General features: G+C 49.3%; 1 protein-coding gene and 1 long non-coding RNA gene across 2 annotated transcripts in view; both read left to right on the forward strand.

Moving 5' to 3' along the window:
- The first annotated feature begins 5721 nt into the window (after positions 1-5721).
- Positions 5722-6129, forward strand: LOC146276321 (uncharacterized). Its single transcript, XR_014762430.1, has 2 exons — positions 5722-5844; positions 5937-6129. It is a non-coding gene; the product is annotated as an uncharacterized LOC146276321 (long non-coding RNA).
- Positions 6130-6859: 730 nt separating this feature from the next.
- Positions 6860-27500, forward strand: part of plxna4 (plexin A4) — a 221216-nt gene continuing 200575 nt past the window's right edge. Inside the window, exons 1-2 of the mRNA XM_084700986.1 lie at positions 6860-7381; positions 25816-27166. Coding sequence (XP_084557112.1) covers positions 25922-27166 — 1245 coding nt within the window. The 5' untranslated portion in view covers positions 6860-7381; positions 25816-25921. The remainder of the gene's footprint in view (positions 7382-25815; positions 27167-27500) is intronic.

The following is a 27500-nucleotide window of genomic DNA, read 5'->3' on the forward strand; positions in this document are numbered from 1 at the left end:
ACTGGGGGGCTGGGAGGCTGGGGGACTGGGGGGCTGGGAGGCTGGGGGACTGGGGGGCTGGGGGACTAAGAGGCTGAGAAGCTGAGAGGCTAGGGGGCTGGGAGGCTGGGAGGCTGGGGGACTAAGAGGCTGAGAAGCTGAGAGGCTAGAGGGCAGGGAGGCTGGGAGGCTGGGAGGCTGGGAGGCTGGGGGACTAAGAGGCTGAGAAGCTGAGAGGCTAGAGGGCAGGGGGGCTGGGAGGCTGGGAGGCTGGGTGACTAGGAGACTGCAGTGTGTGAAACTGTCCTGTAAATGTCACCTTGTGAAAATGCAGCAATAAAACCCTGCCTGACTTCTGCAATTGCACACACTCACTCACTCACTCACACACACACACACACACAGACAGACAGACAAAGACATAGCACACACACATTGTACAGAAAAGATTAGACTTTTAGTGATCATTATTGGTGATCATTTTTGAGGAGTACCACTAATTGTTGCCACTTCCCTGTTCATCTACAGTCCAAAGGTTAAGATCTACAGCTCACAGCACGCATGATGGTTTCCTTTCACCCTCACATGGTCTCTCTCATATATCGCTTCCCTCCCATTTTTCTATCTCTCTTCCTCTCTGTCTCTCTTTCCTCTGAAGTGAGATATTGATGAAAGAAAAAACAGAGAGAGAGAGACAGAGAGAAGGGTAGAAATGGGACCAAACGTGAAAAGAGACAAAAGAAAAAAGGCGAGAGATAATAGAAAGAGATAAGTAGTTGAAGTCAGAAGTGAGAATGAGAGAGGTAGAATAGAAAGACAGAGACAGTCGTTCATTTCCACACCCTATAGACCTCCCCTGGACACACAGCTGCAAGGCTGACTGTCCTGACAGCCTCACATCTTCTCACTCATCATCTAAATAACCAGGGACTCACCAGTCAAGCCCCAAAGCTTGGCTGACGAGAAAGAGAGAGAGAAAGAAAGAGAGACATAACGAGAGAAAGAGAGAGATCATATCAGCTCTCTGCTTTCAATCAATAGGCCTGTGATTCTAATAGGCATTGATTGCATCAAAACTCTGGATCCCAAGTCACAAATGTGATTATAGAATGACGGCTACTGACTCTTTATTGAAAACAATGAGGGAGGGAGGGAGGGAGGGAGGGAGGGAGGGAGGGAGGGAGGGAGGGAGGGAGGGAGGGAGGGAGGGAGGGAGGGAGGGAGGGAGGGAGGGAGGGAGGGAGGGAGGGAGGGAGGGAGGGAGGGAGGGAGGGAGGGAGGATTCATCTTCTTGTGTCAGTTTGCTGAGCTTCTCTCCTTCATCTACTCCCTTTTGTGATGCGTGTGTGCGTGTAAAAGTGTGTGTGTGTGTGTACAAGTGTGTGAAACAGATGCTGCAACATAACGTCTACTGGATAGTGTTTGTGCTCCTATGTGAATGTAACACCATGGTTTCTATTTCCTCAGCAGTTATAGACAGTGCGGTTGGACACCATGGTCAGTGCATCCCACGTCATTATATGCGTCCAGGGTGGTACGCCATGATGACACAGATAAGATTATTTTATGGTTTGTTTGACCTAGAAAAGAAAACAGTTGTTAATGCCATGAGAGCTAGTACAGTTTGGTTACTGGATAACACTAGAGTAGACATGAACTACACACACACTCTGCACTGTGTGAACTACACACACCTCGTGGTCTGACTGCATTAGCGGTCTGTTTGTTAAAGCAACAAGCCATGATAATTTCATGCAGTCACTTTCAAAACAGCTCATTAAAAGACAGAACATCTCCGTTGCCACATAGTTGACTGCAATAACACACACCCTTATTACACCTAGGCCTTATTACATGTATTCATGCATGCATAATTGCTGCTCTTGTATTCTCTCTAGACTCGATGAAGATGATCAATTTAAAATGTAGATGTGTCCCATGTAATGTATGTTGAATGATTGAACAATACCTTCTGTGTCGCCTGCTCTCATGATTCCTCTCTTCCTCTCTTCCTCCCTCTCTCCCCTCCTCTCCTCCCTCCCTCTTTCCCCTCCTCTCCTCTCTTCCTCCCACTCTTTGCTCCGCTCCTCTCCCCCCTCTCTCCCCCTTCTCCTCCCTCTCTCCGCTCCTCTCCTCCCTCTCTCCTCTCCTCCCTCTCTCCCCCCTCTCCTCCCTCTCTCCCCCGTCTCCTCCCTCTCTCCCCCTCTCCTCCCTCTCTCCCCCCTCTCCTCCCTCTCTCCGCTCCTCTCCTCCCTCTCTCCCCCCTCTCTCCCCCCCTCTCCTCCCGCACATCAGGTTGATGTTGTAGATGTCAGTCACACTCTGATATGAACATCTTGCTAGTGCTGTTATTGGGTTCGTCAGGCAAAAAACTGAAGGAAATCAAACAGGAGAGAACTGAGAACAGGGAAGAACAAAAGGGAACAGCGCATCAGACAACAGAAACTTACCAAACAGAACAGAACAGAGTAGAACCAAACAGAACAAAACAGAGTAGAACCAAACAGAACAGAACAGAGTAGAACCAAACAGAACAGAACAGAGTAGGACACAGTAGAGTAAAACAGAAAAACGATCAAATAAAATTGGGATCTAGAGAGGGATAGAAAACAGTACGATGTCTCCCTCCACCCCCTCCTCTCCAGACCTCCACCCCATCTGCATTCGACATCCCCCAGGAGGTGTCTAATCCTGGGGGGCAGGAGGGGTGGAGGAGGGGTGGAGGAGGGCTATCTCCATGGACTGAGGCCAGGTTCTCTGGAGAGAAGACGGCAAACATTCTCGACTGACCCAGGCACAGACAGACAGGAAGGGAGACAGACAGACAGACAGACACACAGACAGACAGACAGACAGACAGACAGACAGACAGACAGACAGACAGACAGACAGGCAGACAGACAGACAGACAGACAGACAGACAGACAGACAGACAGACAGACAGACAGACAGACAGACAGGCAGGCAGGCAGGCAGGCAGACAGGCAGACAGCTGCCTGGCTATTGTATATGGCTGACTGACACACACATGCACCCTCAGACACACAGAGAGTGCAGAAAGTCATCAGTATGTACAGAAACAAATGATATGAGAAGATGAGTGACACATGCTGAACACACGCACACACTCTCTGATCCAATTTACCGGTCACTAGTTTATGAGACGGAAAAATAAAACTTTAATTTGAAATCTGTATTGATTAAAGTGTTATTCATTGTTTCCCTATGGTATGTATAAAATGTGATTAGTGACAAACATGCTAATAGATTCAGGGCAGTGATGATCCGAGCCTTGCCCATGACACAGTCTGGGTCTCCTGGAATTCAAATCAAATAGAAATCACCTTCCGATCACAGCCTACCACAGAGAAGGAGGACGTTTTTATGAAGATGGACACAGTAAATCGAGCGCAGCCATTGGCAGCTCATAAATATTATTGTCCCCGGGGTTTGCAGATGACATGGAAATTGACCATAAACCGGCTCACGGGCATTTGTATGTGTGATTTAGCGTTCAGAGCCCAGTGAAGTATTGTGGGAGACTGTGGGGTGCTGGGGGAGGGTGCCGTGTACCCAGTCTGGTGCATGATGGGTTAGTGTCACCCTGGGCTGGTCAGAGATGGGGGACCCATGGGTAAGGAGATGGGGCTGAGGCACAGGGGGTGAGATGTGGGCTGGATTAGGAGGGGGCAGGGAAGTGAGCGGGGGGGGGGGGGGAGCTGGGGGGGGGGCTGGGGGACAGGGGATGAGGAAGGGGGAGCTGGGGGGGGGGGTGAGGGAGGGGAAGCTGGGGTGGGGGGTGAGGGAGGGGAAGCTGGGGGGGGGGGTGAGGGAGGGGAAGCTCGGGGGGGGGTGAGGGAGGGGAAGCTGGGGGGGGGGGTGAGGGAGGGGGAGCTGGGGGGGGGTGAGGGAGGGGGAGCTGGGGGGGGGGGTGAGGGAGGGGGAGCTGGGGGGGGGGGTGAGGGAGGGGAAGCTGGGGTGGGGGGTGAGGGAGGGGGAGCTGGGGGGGGGTGAGGGAGGGGAAGCTGGGGGGGGGGGTGAGGGAGGGGGAGCTGGGGGGGGGGGTGAGGGAGGGGAAGCTGGGGTGGGGGGTGAGGGAGGGGGAGCTGGGGGGGGGGGTGAGGGAGGGGAAGCTGGGGGGGGGGTGAGGGAGGGGGAGCTGGGGGGGGGGGTGAGGGAGGGGAAGCTGGGGCGTGTTGGGCCTCTCTCCCATGGGCGAGGGGCTGAGCCACATACAGCTGTGCTTAAGGATGGGTTGACTGGGCTAATTCTACGACACACACACACACACACACACTTCCTGAAGTTGGTTAGGGCTGCTGGGAAAACACTAGGCCAGCTGGCAGTGGGGGTACACACACACGCACACACACACTCTCTTCACCACTTGATTTAGCATGGAGGGGCTTTATCAAAGCCATTCATGTTGCCTATAAGTCATCGTCTCATTTGCAAGACAAATGGGGAAGTCCGACTGGCCGGCACTCTTTCCTGCTGTCTGACAATGACCCTGACAAAGGGCCAACATCTCCTTTTACTCCTGAGGATTTGTATGTTTGTGTGTGTGTGTGTGTGTGTGTGTGTGTGTGTGTGTGTGTACACTTGTTTGTTAGTCATTTAGCTACGTCCACTAAACTCCACTTCTTCTTTTAAATTCTTCCTGTAGATAACCTCATTGAAAACCTACAGATAGTTTGAGTCTTATGTTCCTCCGGAACGTTGTGATGTTTACCGTCCGCATTGCATCCCGTTGTTGACCAGTGCTACTTCTCTATGCTAAGGTATGTCAATTGGGCTTTTTGATTATGTTTATGATGAAAGGATCATGTTTATGATGAAAGGATCATGTTTATGGTGACGTTTTTCCCAGGAGTTTGTCTCATATGTCTGTTTTGTTATCGATCAAGAATAGGATAGCATGTTATGACAGGGTCAGATAAGTATTGTCAACATTGGAGCTTGTCTTCACAGACCAGTGCCCTACAACCTTTCTTCGAGGTCTTGTTTCAACCCTGACCAATGCCACTCCAAACCTGCCTTTATTGATTGGCCGTGCTGTGACTAACATCCGATAGAGAGGTCTGGAGAGTGATCCATAGCAGAATCACTGAAGGCCATAGATTGGTTGATCTCTATTCTGTGTATTCTCGTCTTTTTAATTAATTCATTTGAGAACGTCTATAGCCAACGATAGAGGAGCAAATTGTTACAAATGAGCGCATGGATCTTCTGTGAGAATCAATGGCTCATCTTTTGACATTGTATAGTAGCCTATACATACACGTATTTGATTTCTATTTATTTTCGCTGGATTGATCTACACTATTGGTTTGTGTTCTTTTAACCCGACACTGTCACGCAACTCATCATTTAATTTGTCATTTTAAATATCTCAAAGTTAAAATGGCTTCAGATGTATTTCACAAATTATTAGTCTGGCATGGTTATTAAAAAGCACTAAAACTACTCTCCTTACAACTATTCATAACATTGAATAAATATGAACATATGTACGTGTACCTCTATAAATATCCTCTAGGTAGATACCCTTTTTTGTCAATAACTTGCAAATGGCTGCCAAATACACACCGTAACTCATTATTCCGAACTTCTCTTGTTTCACGGTAACAAAGAGCTGTCCTCACCTGTTTCTTACCCAAAATTTGCTGTTCATAGAAAACGTCGTGTTTTCTCCTTATTAACAGAGCAACAGTAGTCTACTCTTGTGAGCTTTTACGTATGCTAAAAGCACGAGAGCGAAGACGAATAGAATGGGAGACGGAATAATATCCAAAACAGATTTACGGGTCTAAAAAATTGACCTAATTTCTTGTTAGGGGCAGCATTATGATCGAGGTAGAACAGGTACTGTCAATGTACCGTCATGTAGTACGATAATCTCACTGGAAATACATTTTATGGTAAAAATCCACATGTGTTTCTTGATTGGCCTGTAGGTGGTGGTATGATGCAGTTTTTCACCGCGCGGCGCCCTTGAGCCGTGAGAGGCGCACGAGCACGCGAGGCGACGGTGCAGCCGCTCACTTCGTTCTTCCGCTCGGCTCGAGAGACATGTAGAGTGGGCTGTAGGCCATAGGCGATGAAAAAGGGAAATAAAGTTATCAGTCTGTATTGTAAGATCTTTAAAAAGGCTCATGTCTTGTAAAAAATAAACAATAGTTAATAAAAAGATAATTTGTGGCCTTAACCTATCCTAAATTATCTATTAAAACCATACCAAATGTATTAAAGTTGACCATGTTCAAAAATATATATTTTAGTTTGATGTTAACACAAAAAAAATAACACAAAAGTAAAATAAATTTGAGAATGAATTGTGATGATACGACCCTGATTTGACTGCTGTATTGGTTAAATATAAACATTAATTCTATTGTAGCTAAGGTCTGCGGGTTGACAAAAACATGTTAAAACATCATTAAAGACAAAATGACAGATTGATAATCCTTAACACAATGCAAGAATCTTAATTAGGTTTCCATTAACTAATCTCTATCTTCAAATGATCTGCCGATTAAAGATTCAAATCCGATGATCATTTCACCCTTAGTATTGTATTCATGTGAATTCCCTTTGGCACCGCCAAATCCCTTTCACGCCGGAATGAATGCATTACATAAACATAGAAAATATATTCGACGGCTGCAGGGGTTCAACATATGTCTCTCATTCATGCGAGCAGTGCTCCGTGATTGCTGGCAGTGAAATTTTACAATTAGCCCAATCACAGCCCGGTATCCGAGATGTCACTGCGGGCGAGTCAGAAGGGTTGGTAAAACAAGACAGTCGTTCCTTGCGCACCGGCAAAGCGCCATCGACTCAAATCCCTGCCCGCTTGCTCTCAGAGTGTCAGCTGCGAAGCCCGCAAACTCAGTCGCAGCAACCCCTCTCTCTCTCTCCCCTACTTCGCCGCAGCATCACATGCAACGCTTCAGTTCAGAAGGAGACTCGCACTGAGCCACATCTCTCTACAGTTACATCCTGCGGAAGCCTTACGGTGCGGCGGCGTTTGAAAGCATAAAGTGCGTCCGCGACTGGGATGGGAGGTGTTGTGAGTCCGCCGGGGTTGAGAACACTCGGAGCGGCATAGTTGCTAAAGAGGAACCCGCTGATCGGGAATGTTGATGGGAGTCTGCCGCTATTTCTTTTCTCGCTCTGGATTCGGCTACTCGTGAACTAAAACCCATTGCTACCGGGATCTAAAGTGGACAAAGTCTGAGAGGAAACACAAAGCCAGTTGGATTTGGATGTCATCAAGTATTTATTTTTGCGCGTTTTGTTGTAATTTGGGAGTTAACGGAGTAAGGATTCCACGGAACGTGCCTACAGCCGCAGTGTCAATGCGACGGAGCTTGTGAACTGATAACTGCAGCTTTTACAGGTAAGGCTGGGTTGTCAAAGGGTGGGTTTAAACCACTATCATTTTCGGTATTTTACGTTGGGTTTTTGGAAGTAGCCGATATGGGCGCGGATGACACTGCGCCAGGTAAAGGAAGGCGTGTTACCTGTTCCCTGCCAGTACCGAGCGGGAACACTGCACCATTGCCCGCCTCGCGGGTTTGGGGTTTCGTTTAAACAACCTATGATTATTCTCCCACCATTGCAGGACAGTAGTTATCTTGGCCCTTGATGTGGATTATGATAAGCAATTAGGTCATGCAAATGACATTCCACAGCCTTGTGTGTTTCTGTCAGTTTACACTTGACATTGCCTATCCAGAGTTTCTCGTGTATTTTCAGCGGATATGTGCCAGCATTCGGTAGTGCGTCCTCCCGCGTGATGAAGGTAAAGAGCGACATTAGGGAACAGTGAGTGTCAGAATTACGCAGTGTAAAAAAAAAAAAAATCCCCACACCTTTTACACTCAGCAATACTGGGTGTCATATTGCACAACTCAGACTGGTCATTAGTCTTTTTACTGTTGTAGACGTGGTGTAGCCAAATCAATATGCTATTAATATAGCCTAACATATCAGCGTCTCAATTTTTACACAACTTGAAGAGGAAACTGACATTAGTCTGGCTTGGGGTTCTGTTCTCACGCGTGCACCAACTCGTAAAAAGCGCACGTTGCATCATACAAAATTAATAGTAACCTTAAATGGCACTTCTCATACGGCACTTGGACGGGGTCGCCGAACGTTGAGTGTACGGGATATACGGGAGCGCTCTGTCGCCGCGCGCCTCATGCCACTCAAGTGACCGGTATGGGCGCCTGTAACTTGGTCTGGTTTGTCCGGCCAAGGGTGTACCTTCGTATTCCAGTGTTGACTACAATGACGCACGCTACAATTTTTACTACAACACCGTATTTTGTTTAGAAACAGGCCCATCACTGTCAACCAACGTACTGACAAACACATCATAGCCTACATATCCCTGAGATGCAGAAGCCATAACCACTGACTCTATTTGCGCATTCACATAAATAAATGAAAAACGATGTATTCAAACGAATAAATAGGCTATGTTGCCAAAATTGCGATGGCAAACTACTCCAACATCAAACAAGACAGCATGGCTTAAGGGTAACAATTTAATTAGATATCAGCGACGAAGAGACCGCGATATAGACAGATGCGCGTTAAGCTTATTGAGGCAGTGCCAAATAGCCTTCAGGCTTCAATAGGGCGAGGAAGAGGGAGCGTTCAAAGAACTATCCTCTTCTCCCCCGACGATGGAAAAGCGGAGAAGGTCGCGTCTACTACAGTGCCAGTGCCCAGTTGGGTCGCGTAGGCTTCTCTACTGTTGTACTCTTCTGTTTTGTTGATCAGTGGAAATCTAGCCTTATAGCAGTGGGAGGACGGAGACGGCTAGCTGAAAGGCCGTGGATCTATTTTAGTTCAGTCAGTTACTGCAACCGTACGAGCTCTTCAGAGGAGCATGTTAGCGCATTCCCTCGCTGTGTAGTATTATAGGTCTTTGACTCGTGGTGAGACTTTACCCTCTCTCTCTCTCCCTCTCTCCCTCCCTTTCCCTCTCCCTTTCCCTTTCCCTCTCTCTCTCTCTCTCTCTCTCTCTCTCTCTCTCTCTCTCTCTCTCTCTCTCTCTCTCTCTCTCTCTCTCTCTCTGTCTCTCTCTCTCTCTCTCTCTCTCTCTCTCTCTCTCTCTCTCTGTCTCTCTCTCTCTCTCTCTCTCTCTCTCTCTCTCTCTCTCTCTCTCTCTCTCTCTCTCTCTCTCTCTCTCTCTCTCTCTCTCTCCCGCTCTCTAGTCGGCAGCTGTCGGCAAATCTACACAGAATGCAGAGCCGCTACAGCCGTTGCTCTGTGTTTACGGGCTCCGAGCCTGGCTCGTCCACCTGCCGTCGACACCCTCGCTGCCTCTGTCCGCTAGCATGTTATAGTTTATGTAAGCGACTCTTTGTCCTATGTGTGTCCTTTCGGTAGTGCTACAAGAAAAGAGAGAGAGATTATTAGAGATAGATCTGTAACTCCGGTTGTGTACATTCTAACCATGCTGAACATCACTCTGTGCTATCCATTCCTCATGGTCTAGTGTGGTGATTGTGCCTTAGTCTAACTCAATACCAGTTACTAAGAGAGTCATGGAGGTTGGTGGAGATGTGACTGGTGTTTGGAGCAGGGCTCCTGTGTCAGGGACTGGCCCTGCTCTCACCTGTGACAGTGACCAGGCTGAACACCTGGCCAGACTGAGGTGGCTGTACCTGCAAGGCACTGTCCTAGCTGGGCCAATCAGAAGCGGTCTGGTCACGAACGGCAGAGCAGCTGGAGTGCGTCTGTTAGGTGTGTGTGTCCTTACGTCTTGCACAAGGCTCTTAGATCCTCTGCGCTCTTCCCTCACATGCGTGTGTGTGTGCCTGCTGTCGCTCCAGGGGACGCAGCCCGCCTCGACAGCAGTTGATCTCCCTGTCTGTGTGTCTCCATCCCCAGCCAGCTCTGTTCATCCTGGGTCCTGGGCTGTTCATCCTGGGTCCTGGGCTGTTCATCCTGGGTCCAGGGCTGTTCATCCTGGGTCCTGGGCTGTTCATCCTGGGTCCTGGGCTGTTCATCCTGGGTCCTGGGCTGTTCATCCTGGGTCCAGGGCTGTTCATCCTGGGTCCTGGGCTGTTCATCCTGGGTCCTGGGCTGTTCATCCTGGGTCCAGGGCTGTTCATCCTGGGTCCTGGGCTGTTCATCCTGGGTCCAGGGCTGTTCATCCTGGGTCCTGGGCTGTTCATCCTGGGTCCTGGGCTGTTCATCCTGGGTCCTGGGCTGTTCATCCTGGGTCCTGGGCTGTTCATCCTGGGTCCAGGGCTGTTCATCCTGGGTCCAGGGCTGTTCATCCTGGGTCCAGGGCTGTTCATCCTGGGTCCTGGGCTGTTCATCCTGGGTCCAGGGCTGTTCATCCTGGGTCTTCCTGGTTCTCATCCCTCCCTGCTGTCCCTTGGTCTGTAGCCTCCCAACAGCAGCTCTGTCACCCTGTCAGGCCTGGCTGTTTACATACTACTCCCTGTTAACCAGCCAATGTTTAGGCTGAAGTTTGGACCTGGAGACCTTGGCCTTGTCAATATTACCACTGTTGGCTCGGGTCTTTGTTGGTTCTGTCAGTTCTTGGCCTTGGCCTGGGCTGATGGGTGGTTTTCTGGGGGGGGGGGGGGTGTTTGTAATCGAAGGTGAACGAGAAGAATTTGAAAGTAATGTGAGCAGATTGCAGAAATATGCAGAAGATGGCAGAAAATGGCCTGAATGCTTAGTGATGTGGCCACAGCGGATGTGTCTGTGTGTGTGTGAGTGAAGGATGTGTGTGTACGTCTGGATGTATAAAGGATGTGTGTGTTTGTATGACTGGCTAGCCGTTATGAATGCTCACTAGCAGAGATGTGTCGTGTCGGGCTGAATGATGCTTCTGTAGACGGGACCTGAATGGATCTTTCTGTCTGCTGTGTGAGACAGGCAGAGCCCAGACACACACACACACACACACACACACACTGCACAATCCCCCCACTGGGCTACCAGACACCGGCTAGTGGCCAATAGGAACTCTCTGCACCAGCAGACGCCACAGAGAGGAGAAGATGGCCAATCGTATTTCCTCCCTCCACCACCAACTGTTCCTCATAGCAGGTTTGCTCTCACATATTTTGGGCCAGGCTGTCTTGGAAGTGACTGCAGTGGAGATGATTTGAATGGTGCTGGCTTAGCGGTGCTATGCAGCGATGAAGTGGTAGTAGAGGGGTAGTAGAATGCTTTAGAGTGGTAGTACAACAACCTTAGATCAATGATTATGTCACTGCATTAGATATACTCAGAGATTGACCAATCTTTAGAAGACATCTCTCTTCAAGTGCTAAGAGGTGGTGGAAGGCATATGTATGGAAAATGTACAGATCACCATAAAAGGTTGACGTCAGTGATCGATTCAGCGATAGTTTTCTTCAAAAGTCAAATTCTCCTCAGGGTGACAACCTACGACAGTCATGTCAGGAAGTAATTAACCTTTTGCGTACAACATTGAAAATTAACCATTGATGCTGTATGGACTGGTGACTCCAGGGACTCTACATGAGATGTGTGAATCTTCTAACAATTGCTGACTGAATGCCATAGGGAGAAATCAATATCTGTCATTGCGGTGAACTTAATGAGAACCTTTGTTCCCTGGAATTGCTTTACAATGCTCTTGTGTGAGTGACATACTAGATGTGAGTGTATAGTGTTAGAAACAATCCTCTCTCTCTCTCTCTCTCTCTCTCTCTCTCTCTCTCTCTCTCTCTCTCTCTCTCTCTCTCTCTCTCTCTCTCTCTCTCTCATCATACACTGTCACATGTTGCCGCTTTAAATGCTAAACTGGGCATGACAGCCAATAAATGAATTTCATTTCAGATGCATGAAATGATGAGAAAGTTACAGCCGCAAGGAGGAGTGTGTCTTCTGCTTTGCTCTCCACCTCATGTGAAGGCTGTGGGAGGGTTAGGCCCGAATGCTGCTTTCATTTAAACCATCCTAAAGAAGCACACACATACACACACACTACATGATGCAATCCATGTCAATGCCTCAGAGCTCTCTGTTTCTACTGACGTGATATGATAGCTTCGCCCAGGATGGCATAAGAAGTGATTGAGGACAGGGATGGAGATCAGAGCTAAGTAGCAGACTGATTAACAGTTGCCAGGGAAAGACACCATTTTCTTCTCCTCCCTTCTCCTCCCTTCTCCTCCCTTCTCCTCCCTTCTACTGACACTGCCTCAGGTATGACAAGGGCATTTGTATGCAGTGTTACTACTGTGATTGAAACCCACACACACTCTCATACAAACACACACACAGCCCCCCTGCTAAGCTAAAGCTCTAGCGAAGCGACAGTTTACTGTAATACACCCCTCCAGGAGGTGGTGGAGTTTACTAACACATTTTCACTAGCATGTTATTGTTGCTGTCCTCGTTTGGCTAAACAAGACGTGCATGCTATGTCACATGCTGCACCACTGTATGTGTGGCTGTGCAGCTTTGTGTGATTGTGGGACTATGTCAAGAAAAGTGCAGGGTGTCAACCCAACCCAAGAGTAGGCTAGGTTTGATAAACAAGGCGTTGAATGCACCCAGCACTTTTCCTGATTGAGCTGCTGTGTTTCCATGTTGTTCAATGTTGATGTTTTTTGGGGATGAGTGATTTTCAGTGCTATGGTTTACTCTCCACGTGTCTGTTAGGGGGAGAGAGGCTGGACCTGGGCCCTGACCAGGGTCAGATCTCTCTGTCCAGAGAGAGGTCATCAGGGGCGGTCGTCGAGGTTTGTTAGTTTGGTATGCAGAGTGGTGGACCGATTAAGTGTTCCAGCCGTTGAAACCCTCCCCCATCTCCTCTCTCCCTGCTCTCCCTCCCCTCTCCCCCTCCTCCGTCCTCTCCCTCCCCTCTCCCCCTCCTCCGTCCTCTCCCTCCCCTCTCCCCCTCCTCCGTCCTCTCCCTCCCCTCTCCCCCTCCTCCGTCCTCTCCCACTCCTCTCCCCTTCCTTTCCCCCCCTCTCCCTCTCTTCCCTCCCTCCTCTCCCCCTCCTCTCCCCCTCTCCCCCTCCTCCCTCCTCTCCCACTCCTCCCTCCCTCCTCTCCCCCCTCCTCCCTCCCTCCTCTCCCCCCTCTCCCACCCCTCCCCCTCTTCCTTCTCTCCTCTCTCCCTCCTCTCCCCCCACAACCTCAACAGATACCCACACAGCTGAATCGGTTCCCATGACAACCAGGCTTGTTAACTTGACACCCCCCCCTGCCACCCCCATCGCTGCAGTACCCTGTGTCGCCGGCAGACCCTTAGGGGGCGCTCACGGGACCTCGCGTCCAGAGTGATTGTCGACACCCTGGCGTTTGAGTGAGCGGTAGACGGATGTGTAGTAACAAAAAATGATGATGTTGTAACACGATTTAGCCACCTGCAAGGGGGAGGAGGAGGGAGGAGTGGTGAGGAAGGTGGAGGGGGGGAGGACTTAGCTGTGTTTGCTGTGGTGTTTTTGTCTCCCTCCCTTCATCCCTCCTTCCTTTCTAGTTCTGCACCGCCTCAGCTCTCCTACTGTAAGTTGATCGGGCGTTCCCCGACACGCAGAGTACAGACTCTCAGCCAAAACGCTGCGGGGGACAGAGTGAGAGAGTGTGTGTGTGCTCTCCCTCTCAGGAAAAACCAATGGGATCAGGTAAAGCATGCAGAAAATCAGAGTAAACGTCCCTGACCAACTGTGGAGAGACGAAAGCAAGGGGATGAGAGGGAGGAGAGGGAGAAGAGAGAGAAGAGGGAGGCGGAGGGGAAAATGCTTGGATTACTGTTGCATCCGTTCCCCAGCCACTGGTGCCTGAAACGGTTGGAAAAACTGTCTACTGTGTTTATGCCACAGGCTCGGACAGGGAGAGAGAGAGAAGGAGAGGGACAAGAGGGAAGGAGGGAGACAAAAAGAAGTGGAAAGAAGAGAAGAAAAAGTCAATAGAGAGAATAACGACTGGGATCCCGGGTAACCCCTTCTGATGGAGGACAATGCGGTCGTGTCACCACAGTGTCACTGTTAACCCCTAGTGGTATGTCGACGTTCTAGTGGTACGTCAGTGCTGTGAAGTGTGTGTATGAATCTCAACAGGGTCAGTGGGAGTCCAGTGTGTGTGTGTGACCAGTGTGTGTGTGTGTGTCTGTGACCAGTATGTGTGTGTGTGTGTCCAGTGTGTGTGTGTGTGTGTGTCCAGTGTGTGTGTGTGTGTGTGTCCAGTATGTGTGTGTGTGTGTGTGTGAACGCTCCTGCTCCCACTGGAAGATGACAGGGTGGAGTTATGACCCTCCAGGTCGTTTAATCACGGCTGACGTCTCCCTGCGTCCTGTCTAAGAGGCCTCTGTGTCCTCATGGCCATCACACGCACCAAATACACACACACCAAATACACACACACACCAAATACACACACACCAAATACACACACACACCAAATACACACACGCACCAAATACACACACGCACCAAATACACACACACGCCAAATATGACGCCCACCATCTTCGCGTCTGTGTGATTTACTACAGGAAGATCTCCGCCATACTCCTCACACACACACACACACACACACACTCACACTCACTCATACACACATGAGCTAGACAACAACCCATTCATTTGAATCAGGAGTGTTGGAGCAGGGAAACATCTAGAACTGGCAGGACAGGGGGTCTGTGAGGACCAGGGTTGAGAACCACTTTTCTAGAAGGTCTAGAAGGTCTCTGTGCTAGGCTCTCTCTCTCCTTCTTCCACTAGGGTCTCTCTCTCCTTCCTCCACTAGGTTCTCTCTCTCCTTCCTTCACTAGGCTCTCTCCTTCCTCCACTTGGCTCTCTCCTTCCTCCACTAGGCTCTCTCTCTCCTTCCTCCACTAGGGTCTCTCTCTCCTTCCTTCACTAGGGTCTCTCTCCTTCCTCAGTACCCATCCACCAACAACACAAACAGGACTGTCGACACGACATAAAACAGTCCCACTGGTACTACAGCGATTACAGATCATTAGCACCAATTACAGGACATTGCAGTAAACGCATCAACATCTGTTTAGACAAACAAGTTTTCTAGTTTGGTAAAAAATGAGAAAAGCATCTATTTTTACCGTGTGTGTGAGTGTGTGTGTTAGTGTGTGTGAGTGTGTGTGACTTGATGGGGCCGTGATCCTGTCAGGTTTTTTGTGTAGCAAGCAGCACCGTGTCACTTGTTTGATTGCCTGTCATTACGCATAGTGATGTAAACGCTACATCTCTTTCTTTTATGCCATTTTCACCCTGTCTCTCTCTCTCTCTCTCTCTCTCTCTCTCTCTCTCTCTCTCTCTCTCTCTTTCTCTCTCTCCCTGACCTTTTAAAAAGCACATTTCCATTTCTCCAACTTCCTCAATTCCCTCTCCCTACTCGTCCTTTCAGGTCAAGCAGTGATTGTAATTTGTTGCCTCACCTCCATCCTTGTGAGCGAACAGTCTGTCTTTATGAGTCTTTATAAACACATCCTGTGAAACACACTAGCCGTAAATGCAAATACCTCCACAGCATACCAGTAGAGTGTCCCAATCCAGCTTTCCTTTAGATCAAACCATTTGAACAGAAGCCTATAGATTTGGAGCCCTGTTAAAACCAGATTTGCAGTAGATAAGAACGCCTGGTTATCCTCATGATCCTTGTTTATAACCAGCCTGCCAGTGCTCAGGTTAGGGTTCAGGAGTGTGCTGGTGAAAGTGTCGTCTCTCCAGGTTCCTCCCTCCCTGTCATGTCATAAGCGAGCCAGAGTGACCGTGCTCTCTATGTCGTAGCGTGTGTGTAAGTTTGTGAGTGAGTGTGTGTGTATGTGTATGTATAGGTGATTGGGCTGGGTGAGTAGATTAGTACTGCAGTCGTCTCTGTGTTCTTTGTACCATGAGACATGGATCTGATGATAATTTCAGCGGTCTTTCTATCTCTCTCTTGCTCTCTCTCGATCACACACGCATACACACTCTCTCGCACAAAATAGAGAGGGATAAATTAAAACAGCAGTTTAATGGTTTATAATAATCACCATTAAGCCTCAGATTATCAGATGTTCATGTCTAAGAAGTTAATCTTGTAGGTCAAGTCTGCTTAGCTCAGCCAGGCTAAGAGAGAGATAGGGAGAGGAAGAGAGAGAGACAGAGAGGTAGAGAGAAGGGGAGAGAGACAGAGTACCACAGAGAAATAGATATATTTAAAGAGCGAGAGAGAGAGAGAGAGAGAGAGAGAGAGAGAGAGAGAGAGAGAGAGAGAGAGAGAGAGAGAGAGAGAGAGAGAAAGGGATCGATTACTGATTAGTGTTCTGGAATGATGTAACATTCCACTCTGAGTAGGACAGGTCTTGTCACGAAGCTGTTCTCTGGAACAAGGCCTGATGAGAACACAGACCTATGTTGTTGTTGTTGATTTTGTCTTGCAACTACATAGAAAACCCCTCGATAAGGGATTTAATCCAAATGTTTGTGTAAAACGTATTACATCAAACTATTTTAATAATCAAATCTCTTAAGTAAATAATAATAACGACATCAATTAGTAGATCGTAAAAATCGTAGAAATTGTTCAGATTACTTAAAATCATTTGTTGTAATCAGTTTCCACAAACAGTGTCGGGGGGTTTCAGTGTAGTTGCAAGACAAAATCAACAACATCAACAAAGGTCTGTTTTCTCATTAGGCCTAGAGTATTAAGAATGTTTTGGGTTCACAGTGTAGTTAGACGGAAGTACTGACCATGTCTAATTATTCAGCCACAACACTGCAGTCTGGCTGGAAATACTAGCAACTAAAAACTGCATCAAGAAAGTCCTTTACGTAATTTAGATACGTTTAACTGTATTCTTTACTGGGATAATACTAACATGGATGTTTGTGGTTGAATCAACAAAGCCTCTGGAGGCCACCGTGGCTTGTTCATGTTCGTGAAAGGACAGAGCTGTGGTATTCAGGGGTTAGTTTCCTCGGCTGACTGACCTCAGAGCCTCCTGTTTTCCATACGTTGTCCCTTGTTCTATCTGGCTGATCTGGATATTCAAATGCCTGTGTGTCAGTTTCACCCAAGGCAGCAGTGGCCCACATCTCTTTCTGGTTCCCCAACACCTCACCCTGAGGCTGGAACTCTCTCTCTCTCACACTCTCTCTCTCTCTCTCTCTCTCTCTCTCTCTCTCTCTCTCTCTCTCTCTCTCTCCCCCCCCTCTCTCTCTCTCTCTCTCTCTCTCTCTCTCTCTCTCTCTCTCTCTCTCTCTCTCTCTCTCTCTCTCTCTCTCCCTCCCTCCCTCTCTCCTCTCTCCCCCCCCCTCTCTCTCTCTCTCTCTCTCTCTCTCTCTCTCTCTCTCTCTCTCTCTCTCTCCCTCCCTCTCTCCTCTCTCCCCCCCCTCTCTCTCTCTCTCTCTGTCTCCCTCCCTTCATCTCTCCTCTCTCTCTCCCTCCGTCTCCCTCCCTCTCTCTCTCTATCTCTCTCCCTCCATCTCTCTCTCTCTCCTTCTCCATCCCCCCCATCTTTGGCTCTGGTGCAATAGGCTTCATTGCCCCCCACTCCCTTCAATAGCTTACATAATCTGTGTATTATGAGCTAGGGGGCGTGTCTGTACTGAGCTGTGTGCAGAATGAACTGTTATGATCCCTGATTTATTACCTGGCTGAGAGAGAGACGCTTCTGTGTGTGTGTGTGTGGGGATGTGGGGGTGGGTGGGTGGAGGGATAGAGGGGGGTTTAGGAGCCTGCTGGAAATGAAACTGCACAGCTATCCACCCCCAGTCTCCCTCAGCGTGAAAGCTTGAGCTGATGAAAGCCTTGAGCCTGTATGTGTGTGTATGTGTGTGTGTTTGGTGGTTAAAATGATGTGTTTGCACCGGACGTTGGCAGTGTGTTTGTGTGTGTGTGTGTGTGTGAGAGGAGAGGAGAGTTTGTTTGGTGAGAGAGTGTGTGTGAGTATTATGTCACCTTGCTGTGGACACACTCCTCCTTGGGGAGGGCAACGGGCAGCGCCACAGAGCCATGCCCCCTCGTAACACACACACACACACACACAGGACAGCCAGCCTCCCAGCCTCTCCGACAACCCTAGACACACACACAAGTACATCGCTCAACATAGAAACACACTGACTCCAGCAACCCCCAGTCATTCTACACTCGCATACTTACACACACACACACACACACACACACACACAGAATTAATTTCAGTGTCAAGTCAGGAGAGGAGGCTGGAGAGAGAAACGAGAGAGAGAGAGAGAGAGAGAGAGAGAGAGAGAGAGAGAGAGAGAGAGAGAGAGAGAGAGAGAGAGGGGGAGGGAGGACGTGTCAGGACTTAAGATGGTGTCAGGCGGTCACAGTCGAAGAGCTGATTTGTCGACACGGCGACGCCGCGTTCCTGCCTGCTGTTAGCACAGGGACTAGGGGAGTCAGAGAGAGAAGGAGAGAGGGAGGTGTTTAAACAGAGAGAGGGAGGAGAGACTGTGAAGATGTTCTGTGAAAGCAAAAGACATCTATCCACATCCTGTTCTCACACATAAACGACATAGTTCTGATGTTGCGTCTTACTCACTAAGCTGTGGGTTAAGAAACACGGTCGAGCAAGTCTGAACCAGCGTGTCTGCGTCACATTCATGCCAACGCGAGCCTCTGAATGACCCTCCTCCCTCGCCCCTGGCCTGACATAACTCAGGCAGTCGTGTCTGCAGACGAGGATGAACGTGGAGGCACCAATAATTGACTCATTATGCAAAGTAGATCATTTGAGCTCCTTGTGCGTTTCCAGCCTGGACCGCACACTCATGATTGGCTGTTGGTTTGTTTTCTGAGCCTCGCGGGGACACGAGTGGACGGTGTTAATCGAATTTGAGATCCTCATCCAGTCCCAGTAAGGGCACTCTCAGGCCACGCCCACTCAGGAAGCAGACTAGAGTCTAACCCAATCAGGGTGAGGCGCTGACAGGCCCTCCTGATGTCATCACTGCCTGTCTATCTGCTCTGATAATGCACTCAGCAGACACAGGACCCAGCTTGGCTGATCTGACATGAGCCAGGAGCGTGTAGAGGGTGTTGGTGTGGGGTGTGCCTTGTGTTTGTGTAGTGTGTGTTGGGTTTGTGTGTTTGTGTGTGCTTGTGCAGTGTGTGTAGAGTGGATGGGCCATCTCACACACCAACACCAAGGACACTTCTAACCACTTTCCAGAGGATGTGTGTAGCATGTTTACCACACTGGAACAGGCTAGAGCCCTGGGACCTTACACAGTCTCTCACACACACACACACACACAGTCTCACACGCACAATCAAATTGAAAAAAAAACATGGCATGAGACCTTGATCATCGGAGGGAGAATTGGAGTAAGAGGAATACTTTGGGTGTGTGTGTGTTTGTGTGTGTAAAAGACAGTGTGTGTTTTTGTGTGTAAAAGACAGTGTGTGAGCGTTCTATAAACCCCGGCCTGCTAAGGAGGATTATAGGTTTTCTGATGAGAGAGAGAGAGAGAGAGAGAGAGAGAGAGAGAGAGAGAGAGAGAGAGAGAGAGAGAGAGAGAGAGAGAGAGAGAGAGAGAGAGAGAGAGAGAGAGAGAGAGAGAGAGAGAGAGAGAGAGAGAGAGAGAGAGAGAGAGAGATGGAGGGAGGGAGGGAGAGAATGACAGAAAGAGGGATGGATGGAGAGAAAGAGAGAGAGAAGAAGAGATAGGCAGATGTCAACGTTTCACTCACATCCAGAAGATTTCCGCGCCCGGCTTCCAGCCCAGAACCCTGCCTTTGAAACTAACTTGACTTTTGGAAAAGGGGGCCAAAATGTGCTTACTGACTACATAATACAAACCAATGGTTCATAACTCGTCCTAAATGTGCTTACATGTAATCACAATTTCTCGTATAATCCTCTCCACGCACACTGGCAGCCATGTCTTAGATCTTTTTAATTACAAGAAGTAGTCCCCCTTTTACTCCCTTGTACAAAGTCTGATTTGACAAGACAGTACACCATTGATATAATCTTAATCCGTTCTTTGTAATATCAACAGCTCAATCCTGGATTAAACCTCCTTCTAACCCTGGTTTTACGGGTGACAGTAATCTCCACCTCTAATCCATCTCCTGATATAAACACATAGGATGTCATATCCCTTCTCCTTCTCCTCCTCCCTCCCTCTTTTCCTCGGTTTGTTCTGAGGGATGGTCGTCCCATCTGTTCTCTGCTCAAGACGGAGGGTATCAATGAGACCTGATCAGGACATCTGTGTGGGTGGATGGATGTGTGTGAATGTGAGAAAGCGTGTGTGTATATAAGCATGTATGCTGTGTGTACGTGTTGTGTGTGAGACCTGTAATAATGAGATGTGTATCCCGTCTATCCAATGTAAAGCTCTACGGACACCAGGCAGGATCAGTTGTGTGGTGTTTGGGCTCTCTCCATCGCTAGCGCTCTGAGCGCTTTACTAGTGCTGTGATTCTGCCAGTTGATGTCTGTGTTTGTCTACGTGTGTGTGTGTGAGTGTGTGTGTGTGAGTGTGTGTGTGTGTAGATTATCCAGGGTGAGTGCAGGGACAGGGTGTCTTCCCCAGCCCTGTGTAGGTAGGGGATAGGGGGTTATCCCCAGGTCCGGTGCCAGGGCTCCATGGGGCTCCAGAACTCCGCCTGTTTGTCTGAGCCAGTCTTCCACGCTGTGGTCTCCGCCCACGGGCACAGCGCTGAGCTGCCACCTGGAAGGGCACAGGGAGGACAGCATGGCAGTGCCAATACACCCCCGGTGAGAGAGAGCGAGGTAGAGAGAGGGAGGGAGAGAGAGAGAGAGACGGGGACTGAGAGAGAGAGAAAGAGAGAGGTAGAGCGAGGTAGAGAGAGGGAGAGAGAGAGAGAGAGAGAGAGAGAGGGGGGGGGAGAGGGGGAGGGAGAGGTAGAGAGAGAGGAAGGTAGAGAGAGTGATGGAGGGAGAGAGAGGGAGCACAGGGAAGACAGCATGGCAGCACCAGTAGACCCCTGGTTAGAGGAGAGAGAGGGAGGGTGAAAGAGAGGAAGAGCAGGATGGCTGTTCTCTTTCATTGTACTGATGTCTCTCTACCAGATCTGCTGAACTGTCTCTTCTTATCAGTCTTCCATCAGTCTGGTGTGTTTGTGTATGTTGTTGTTGTGGCTCTCCTCGTTAGACAAAAGTGTGTAAAGATCTGTGTGGCTTTTTTTGTGAATGTAAAGGATTAACACTGTAATTACTCTAGTTTCCCCTCTCACTCGTAATCTGGTAATCCTGTTTGACTCGTGTTTTTTGTGGTTGTGATATTTTGGAGAGGTTTCTCCGCGTTCAGATGAGTTAATCTGTTCACACAACAGACTCTTGTCTGTTTTGCTCTTTTAAGCGTAACAATTTGCAGTCTTGTAGATTCCCTGGAAAAGCTTGCGAGAACACTTCAGAATGCTATTTGTGTTCAGATTTGTTGACCTCAATTCAAATACACAACATTCCCCCCTGAAACAACAAATGCACTTTTAACATCTCAGTCTATGTTACTGTTTGACTTTGATGTTTGAGTTTAGACAGACCTGCAGGATGCCTGTCTCCTTGGTCCCCTGGCCCTCTGATGTTAGGGGTTAGAGATTAGCGGTTAGCCTTTAGCCTTAACTGAAGTCTGCAGGTGGAAGCTTGATGGAGCCTTATCAATGGAGAGAAAGAGAGATAGTGGTGGGGGAGAGAGAGGGAGAGGGGTGGGGGAGAGAGAGGGGTGGGGGAGAGCAAGACAGAGAAAGGAGGAGAGACAGAGAGAGAAGAAAGAGAGAGAAGGGTGGGGAAGAGAGAGAGAGAGAGAGGGGTGGGGAGAGAGATAGAGAGGGAGAGAAGGAGAAAGCGGGGTGGGGGAGCGTGAGAGAGGGAGAGCAAGAGAGAGAAAGGAGGAGAGACAGAGAGTGAAGAAAGACAGAGAGAAGAAAGAGAGAGATAGAGAAGGAGAGAGAGAGAGAGAGAGAGAGAGAGAGAGAGAGAGAGAGAGAGAGAGAGAGAGAGAGAGAGAGAGAGAGAGAGAGCGTCAAGCCCCGTGCCTCCAACCACTTGTGTGCTTGTAACCTTGACGATGCCTCTTCACCTGTTTGGCTCCCAACCTCCAGAGGAACAAATCGATATTTCTGCCTCTTGTTTTCGCCACTACATCCTCCCCTGTTCTCCTCCTCACTTCCTTTTTCGAGGGCATATTCACCACGGCAGTTGTGAGGCTTGTTTTCCAAGCATGTCTCGCTGTATTACCCGCTAACCAGAAAACACCCTTAAACCACCCAGTCACAGTGCAGGGATGTTCATACAATGTGTTCCTTCCTCCTTTTAGGAGCAATCAAGAAAAAGGCTCATTTTTGGCTGCCATAGCCTTGAAAGACAAAAAGAGAATGAACATCATAAACATCCCAATTATATCTGAGCAGAGAGCACACACACACACACACATTATTTAGACACACACATATACACACACACACGGCCACACACACACACACAAAAACACCACACTGTAATCTTGCACTGCCTGGTGTGTTTTACCCACGTTTCCAGTAAAGCCCTGAGTGTTGGAGAGAGTGTGCCACCAAACATGAATTCATTAGCACCCTTTGATGTGCTCACAGCATGTGGTCTGGGGTTTCTTGTGTGTGTGAGATTTCCGTGGGCAGATCTGGCATTCGACAGGCCACCTACAGGACAGCTACACACACACACACACATAAAATTACACACACACACACAAATGTCATAGAGGTCACAAGAATTCGACATCTCAATTCCCCTCGCGGACACGGAAGCGGCCTCGCCAGCGCGGTTCTCGCGGTAGGCATGAAACATGCAGCACTGAAACAGAATCACAACACAATTCCTCAACATCACAACCTCCAAAAGGCTGCGAGGGCAGACCAATCTGTTCGCCTCTAAATCTGCTTGATTCTAACCCTGCACTCACTGTGTGCCGCCAAATAGCTGTGTAGCTGTCGGCAGCATGTAGGCGTTGCCCAAGTCGTTTTGAGGAAGTGGGCTACAATGTTTTTAAATTATTTGAGCAGATAAATTAGTTACAGAAAGATTGCGCTAGCAAGGCAGTTTTGTGTTTATATGCGTGGTGCAGTTTTGGAAATACCACTATATCTAGATAGCATTCGTCTTTCGTGGACTGCAATCAGTCGTGGGGAATTTTAGCTAGCCTCATTGACAACTGTTTATATTCAATTCACTTGATTAAACTTTACCACTAATCCCAACACTTTTGGAGATCTGCCTGCTTGCATCATGTTATATTACCGTCGGAGAAGCACTGCAAGCCAGCAACGGCTACAATCAGTTGCTCCCCTTACGGCTATGGGAATTGAAATGCATGATAGCCTAGTGCTAGGAACCAAAGTTTAAGAAAACGTTTCACAGCCAGATTACAGTCTATATAAGTAACATTTTTTGGTCGCGGGTCGTCGCGCCATGTCGTTAGGCGTTTGCTCAACGACCATTGAAATTAGGGGGGGGGGGGGGGGGGGGGGTCACCAGACACTGGATAGGGCCTACAGACAAACTGGTTTAACATTCAGGGCGACTGAACAAGGCGGAGCCCGCGTTGGCTTTAATTAACGGCGTGCGCGTTGAAGTTGACACAGGCGGGGTTGAACAGGCGAAGACAAATAGGAGCTAAACGAGCTTCCCTCGTGGCCGGGTTGGTTACAGCGTCACGACACATTGAGGTTACGTGCGTGCACGTCCCCAGTTTGCGCCGAGACGGGGAAATGCTCCGGTTTGTGAGGAAGTTATCCGGTTGGCGTGTATGCGCGAGGGGAGAAAATGCGTGCGTGTTATCGTTGGCGTGTGAGTGTAACCGTGGATTAAGTATATTTGCATGTGCCTCCCTGAGAGAGAACTAGGGCAACGTCACCACAGGTCCAGTCAGTGACATATTACGCTTTCTCTTTCTCTCGTTCCCTCCTTTCATATCTCTATTTATACACACGTTTGATTAAGGTTGTCGAGGTGGTTCAGTGAGGTGCTCTGTTATCAAGGTGCTGTGTTCCCCCAGGATCTGCTCTGTCACATTAATATTCCTGCAAACCTTCATTTTTAGAGACTACACTCTACCAGGGCCCCCTCTGCTATTTCATTACTGCTAAAGAAGTCCTGCTTTGGCATTCTATTCCCTCTCTCCCCTCCTCTCCCCCTTCTCCCCCCTCTCTCCACCTGCTTTCCTTCCTCAGAAGAACAATATTACCCTCTCTTTCTTTCTCTCTCTCTCTCTCTGTGTTTCTCTCTGTTACACGACACCCCCTCCCGACCACCATCTTCTCTCCTTCTTCCCCTGTCCTACCACATGTTAACCACCACCGTGTTGTGACTCAGCCACAGGATCATCCAGAGAGCTGAGACTTCCTGCCTCAGCTGGAGATTCTGCCCCAATTCAGATGAGATAGAGGCTGGGTGTGTGTGAGACTGACTCTCGGACTGACTCTAAGACTGCCATGAGATTGACGCTAGGACTGAACCTAGACCTGACCCAGTAGACCTTGGAGATATAAGAGACTGCAATCACCAGATAGAGAGATTAGATTTTAGGTGTGTGTGTGGTGTGTGTGTAGGTGTGTGGTGTGTGTGTGTGTTTTTGCCTTGTTGCTTAGCCTTGTTACCGTGGTAGGCCATGGTTACCAACCAGCTGCGCCTTATCTTCTTAACATGCGCATGGTCGCAGGGGAGAGCTAATGAGCAGAGAATACCAGGAGGGCAGCCATGTTTACAGGAAGTCCTCTTATTATTTCCTCTGTGCGTGCGTGTGTGTTATTCAGTTTCTGCATGTGAGCCTATAGACCAGGGGGTTTCCAACCCTGTACCCGGAGAGCTACCTGCATGTTGGTTTTTGCTCCAACCATACTTATTTGCCCAGATTCAGTTTTAGTTAACTTATCATCCAGCTGATTATTGATCAGGTGTGCTAGATTAGTGGGGTGAAATCCTATGGGGAGGTAGCTCTCCAGGAACAGGGTTGGAAACCCTTGTTGTAGACTATGATTGTGTGTTTTTTACTGCTTGTGCGTATGTGTGTGTGTGCACAGTGGGTGTGTGTGAGTGTGTGTCCTGGACAGCACGCTTGTGTTCTGTGTTGTAGTGTGTGTTTACACCTGTTTGTACACACAAAACAGTGTGTTGTTTGTTTAGGGCCAACAGCAGTATCGCTGAGCTTTGACAAATGACTCCCAAGACTAATAGGAAGCTTGTTTTCTGCAACCACCTGCATTTCCTCCTAATTGCTCCACCTCTACCCGTCAACCCAGCATGTACGGATGGTGTGTGTGCGTGTGTAGCATGTCAGAGAGAGAGAGAGAGAGAGAGACAGAGAGAAAGAGAAAGGTTCGTCTCATCGCAGTGTCAGCAGGTGAGAAGCACTATCAGGAGAAAAGAGAGAAATCGCCAAAGCATGCAAATTGCACTCCGAGGGGAGAATCAATTAGAAGCATAGCGGTCGGGTGGAGAGGACGAGAGGACTGGTGCCCTGCAGAAACACAGCACAGGTCCATGCTGAAAACCTCCACTGGGGACCATACACTCTCCCTCCTCACTATCCACACCGACAGGGCTCTCTCCGACCCTGGCCTCCTAGGCTGTCTTCCTCTCTTTCACTCTACCTTTCTTAGCGGGTCTGTGTCTAATCAGGTCGACTGAGACTTCTCAGCGTGTGTCCCCCCCCCTTCTTTATTCTTTTATGTCTCGCTGGTCTTCTACCTGGGTCATCAGTTCTGGGCCCTTACAGGTTTTAGCCGAGTGTCTGGGTTTCTTTGTGTGAACCAGAAACCCTGTGGTTGTGATCTCACACGTTTCTCTCTCTCTCTATCTCTCTCTCTCTCTCTCTCTCTCTCTCTCTCTCTCTCCAGGTACACGATGCCCTTCATCCCCAGAGAAGCCTGATCCCTGATTGGCTGACAAGTTCTGGACCGAGCCCCTTCCCCTACCCTCGAAAAGCCCCCCCCACCCAGGACGATGGAGTCCCACGCCAGCACACGGGCCTGCCTCGCTCTCTGCTGCTTCCTGGCCGGCCTCGTACTTCCTGTGACGTCATCGACAGTCGTCCGATCCTCGCAGCCTCACGCGGCCGGCGCCCAGATCATCACCGCCTCAGTGGACGGCGAGGAATACTCCGCCTTCCGCGCCGAGAACCCGGAGTGGACCTTCAACCACCTGGCCGTGGACTACCGCAACGGGAACGTCTACCTCGGTGCGGTCAACCGCATCTACAAACTCTCTCCTGGGCTGGAGGTCCAGGTGTCTCACCAAACGGGCCCGGACGAGGACAACCGTAAGTGCTACCCTCCTCGCATCGTCCAGCCCTGCAGCGAGCCGCTGTCGTTGACCAACAATGTCAACAAGATGCTGCTGATGGACTACAGGGAGAACCGTTTGCTAGCCTGTGGCAGCCTGTACCAGGGTATCTGCAAGCTGCTGCGCCTGGACGACCTGTTCAAGCTGGGCGAGCCCTTCCACAAGAAGGAACACTACCTCTCCGGCGTCAACGAGAGCGGGTCGGTGTTCGGCGTCATCGTCTCCTACGGCGACGCCTCGCCCGACAAGCTCTTTATCGCCACGGCTGTGGATGGAAAGCCAGAGTACTTTCCCACCATCTCCAGTCGCAAGCTGGCGCGCAACTCCGAGGAGGACGGTATGTTCGCCTACGTCTTCCACGACGAGTTCGTGGCGTCCATGATCAAGATTCCGTCGGACACTTTTACCGTGGTGCCGGATTTCGACATCTACTACATTTACGGCTTCGGGAGCGGGAACTTTGTTTACTTCCTGACTCTGCAGCCGGAGATGGGGGGCGGACCCACCACAGGCTCCTCCTCCACGGGGCGGGAGCAGGTGTACACCTCCAAACTGGTCCGCCTCTGCAAGGACGACACGGCCTTCAACTCGTACGTGGAGGTTCCTCTCGGGTGCATCAAGGGCGGGGTGGAGTACCGGCTCCTGCAGGCGGCCTACCTCTCCAAAGCCGGCGGCATCCTGGCCCGCTCGCTGGGCGTCGGCCCTGACGACGACGTCCTGTTCACCGTGTTCTCCAAGGGGCAGAAGCGGCGCCCACGCGAGGCGTCTGAGGACTCAGCGCTGTGTGTCTTCTCGCTGCGGGAGATCAACGACAGGATCAAGGAGAGGCTGCAGTCCTGCTACAAAGGGGAGGGCACCCTGGACCTGGCCTGGCTCAAGGTCAAGGACATCTCCTGCAGCAGTGCTGTGAGTACTGTTCCACTACTACTAATACTAATACAAGTAGTAATACCACTATACTCCTACTTCATCTAATGCTAATACAAGTAGTAATACTACTATACTCCTACTACATCTAATACTAATACAAGTAGTAATACTACTATACTCCTACTACATCTAATACTAATACAATTAGTAATACTATTATACTACTACTACATATAATACTAATAGAAGTAGTAATACCACTATACTACTACTACATCTAATACTAATACAAGTAGTAATACTACCATACTCCTACTACGAATACTGTCACTACTACTGCCACTACTACTGCATTTACTACTGCATTTAC

The sequence above is a fragment of the Hypomesus nipponensis genome, chromosome 7, assembly GCF_054491055.1.
Source record: "Hypomesus nipponensis isolate SF chromosome 7, ASM5449105v1, whole genome shotgun sequence".
NCBI lineage: Eukaryota > Metazoa > Chordata > Actinopteri > Osmeriformes > Osmeridae > Hypomesus > Hypomesus nipponensis.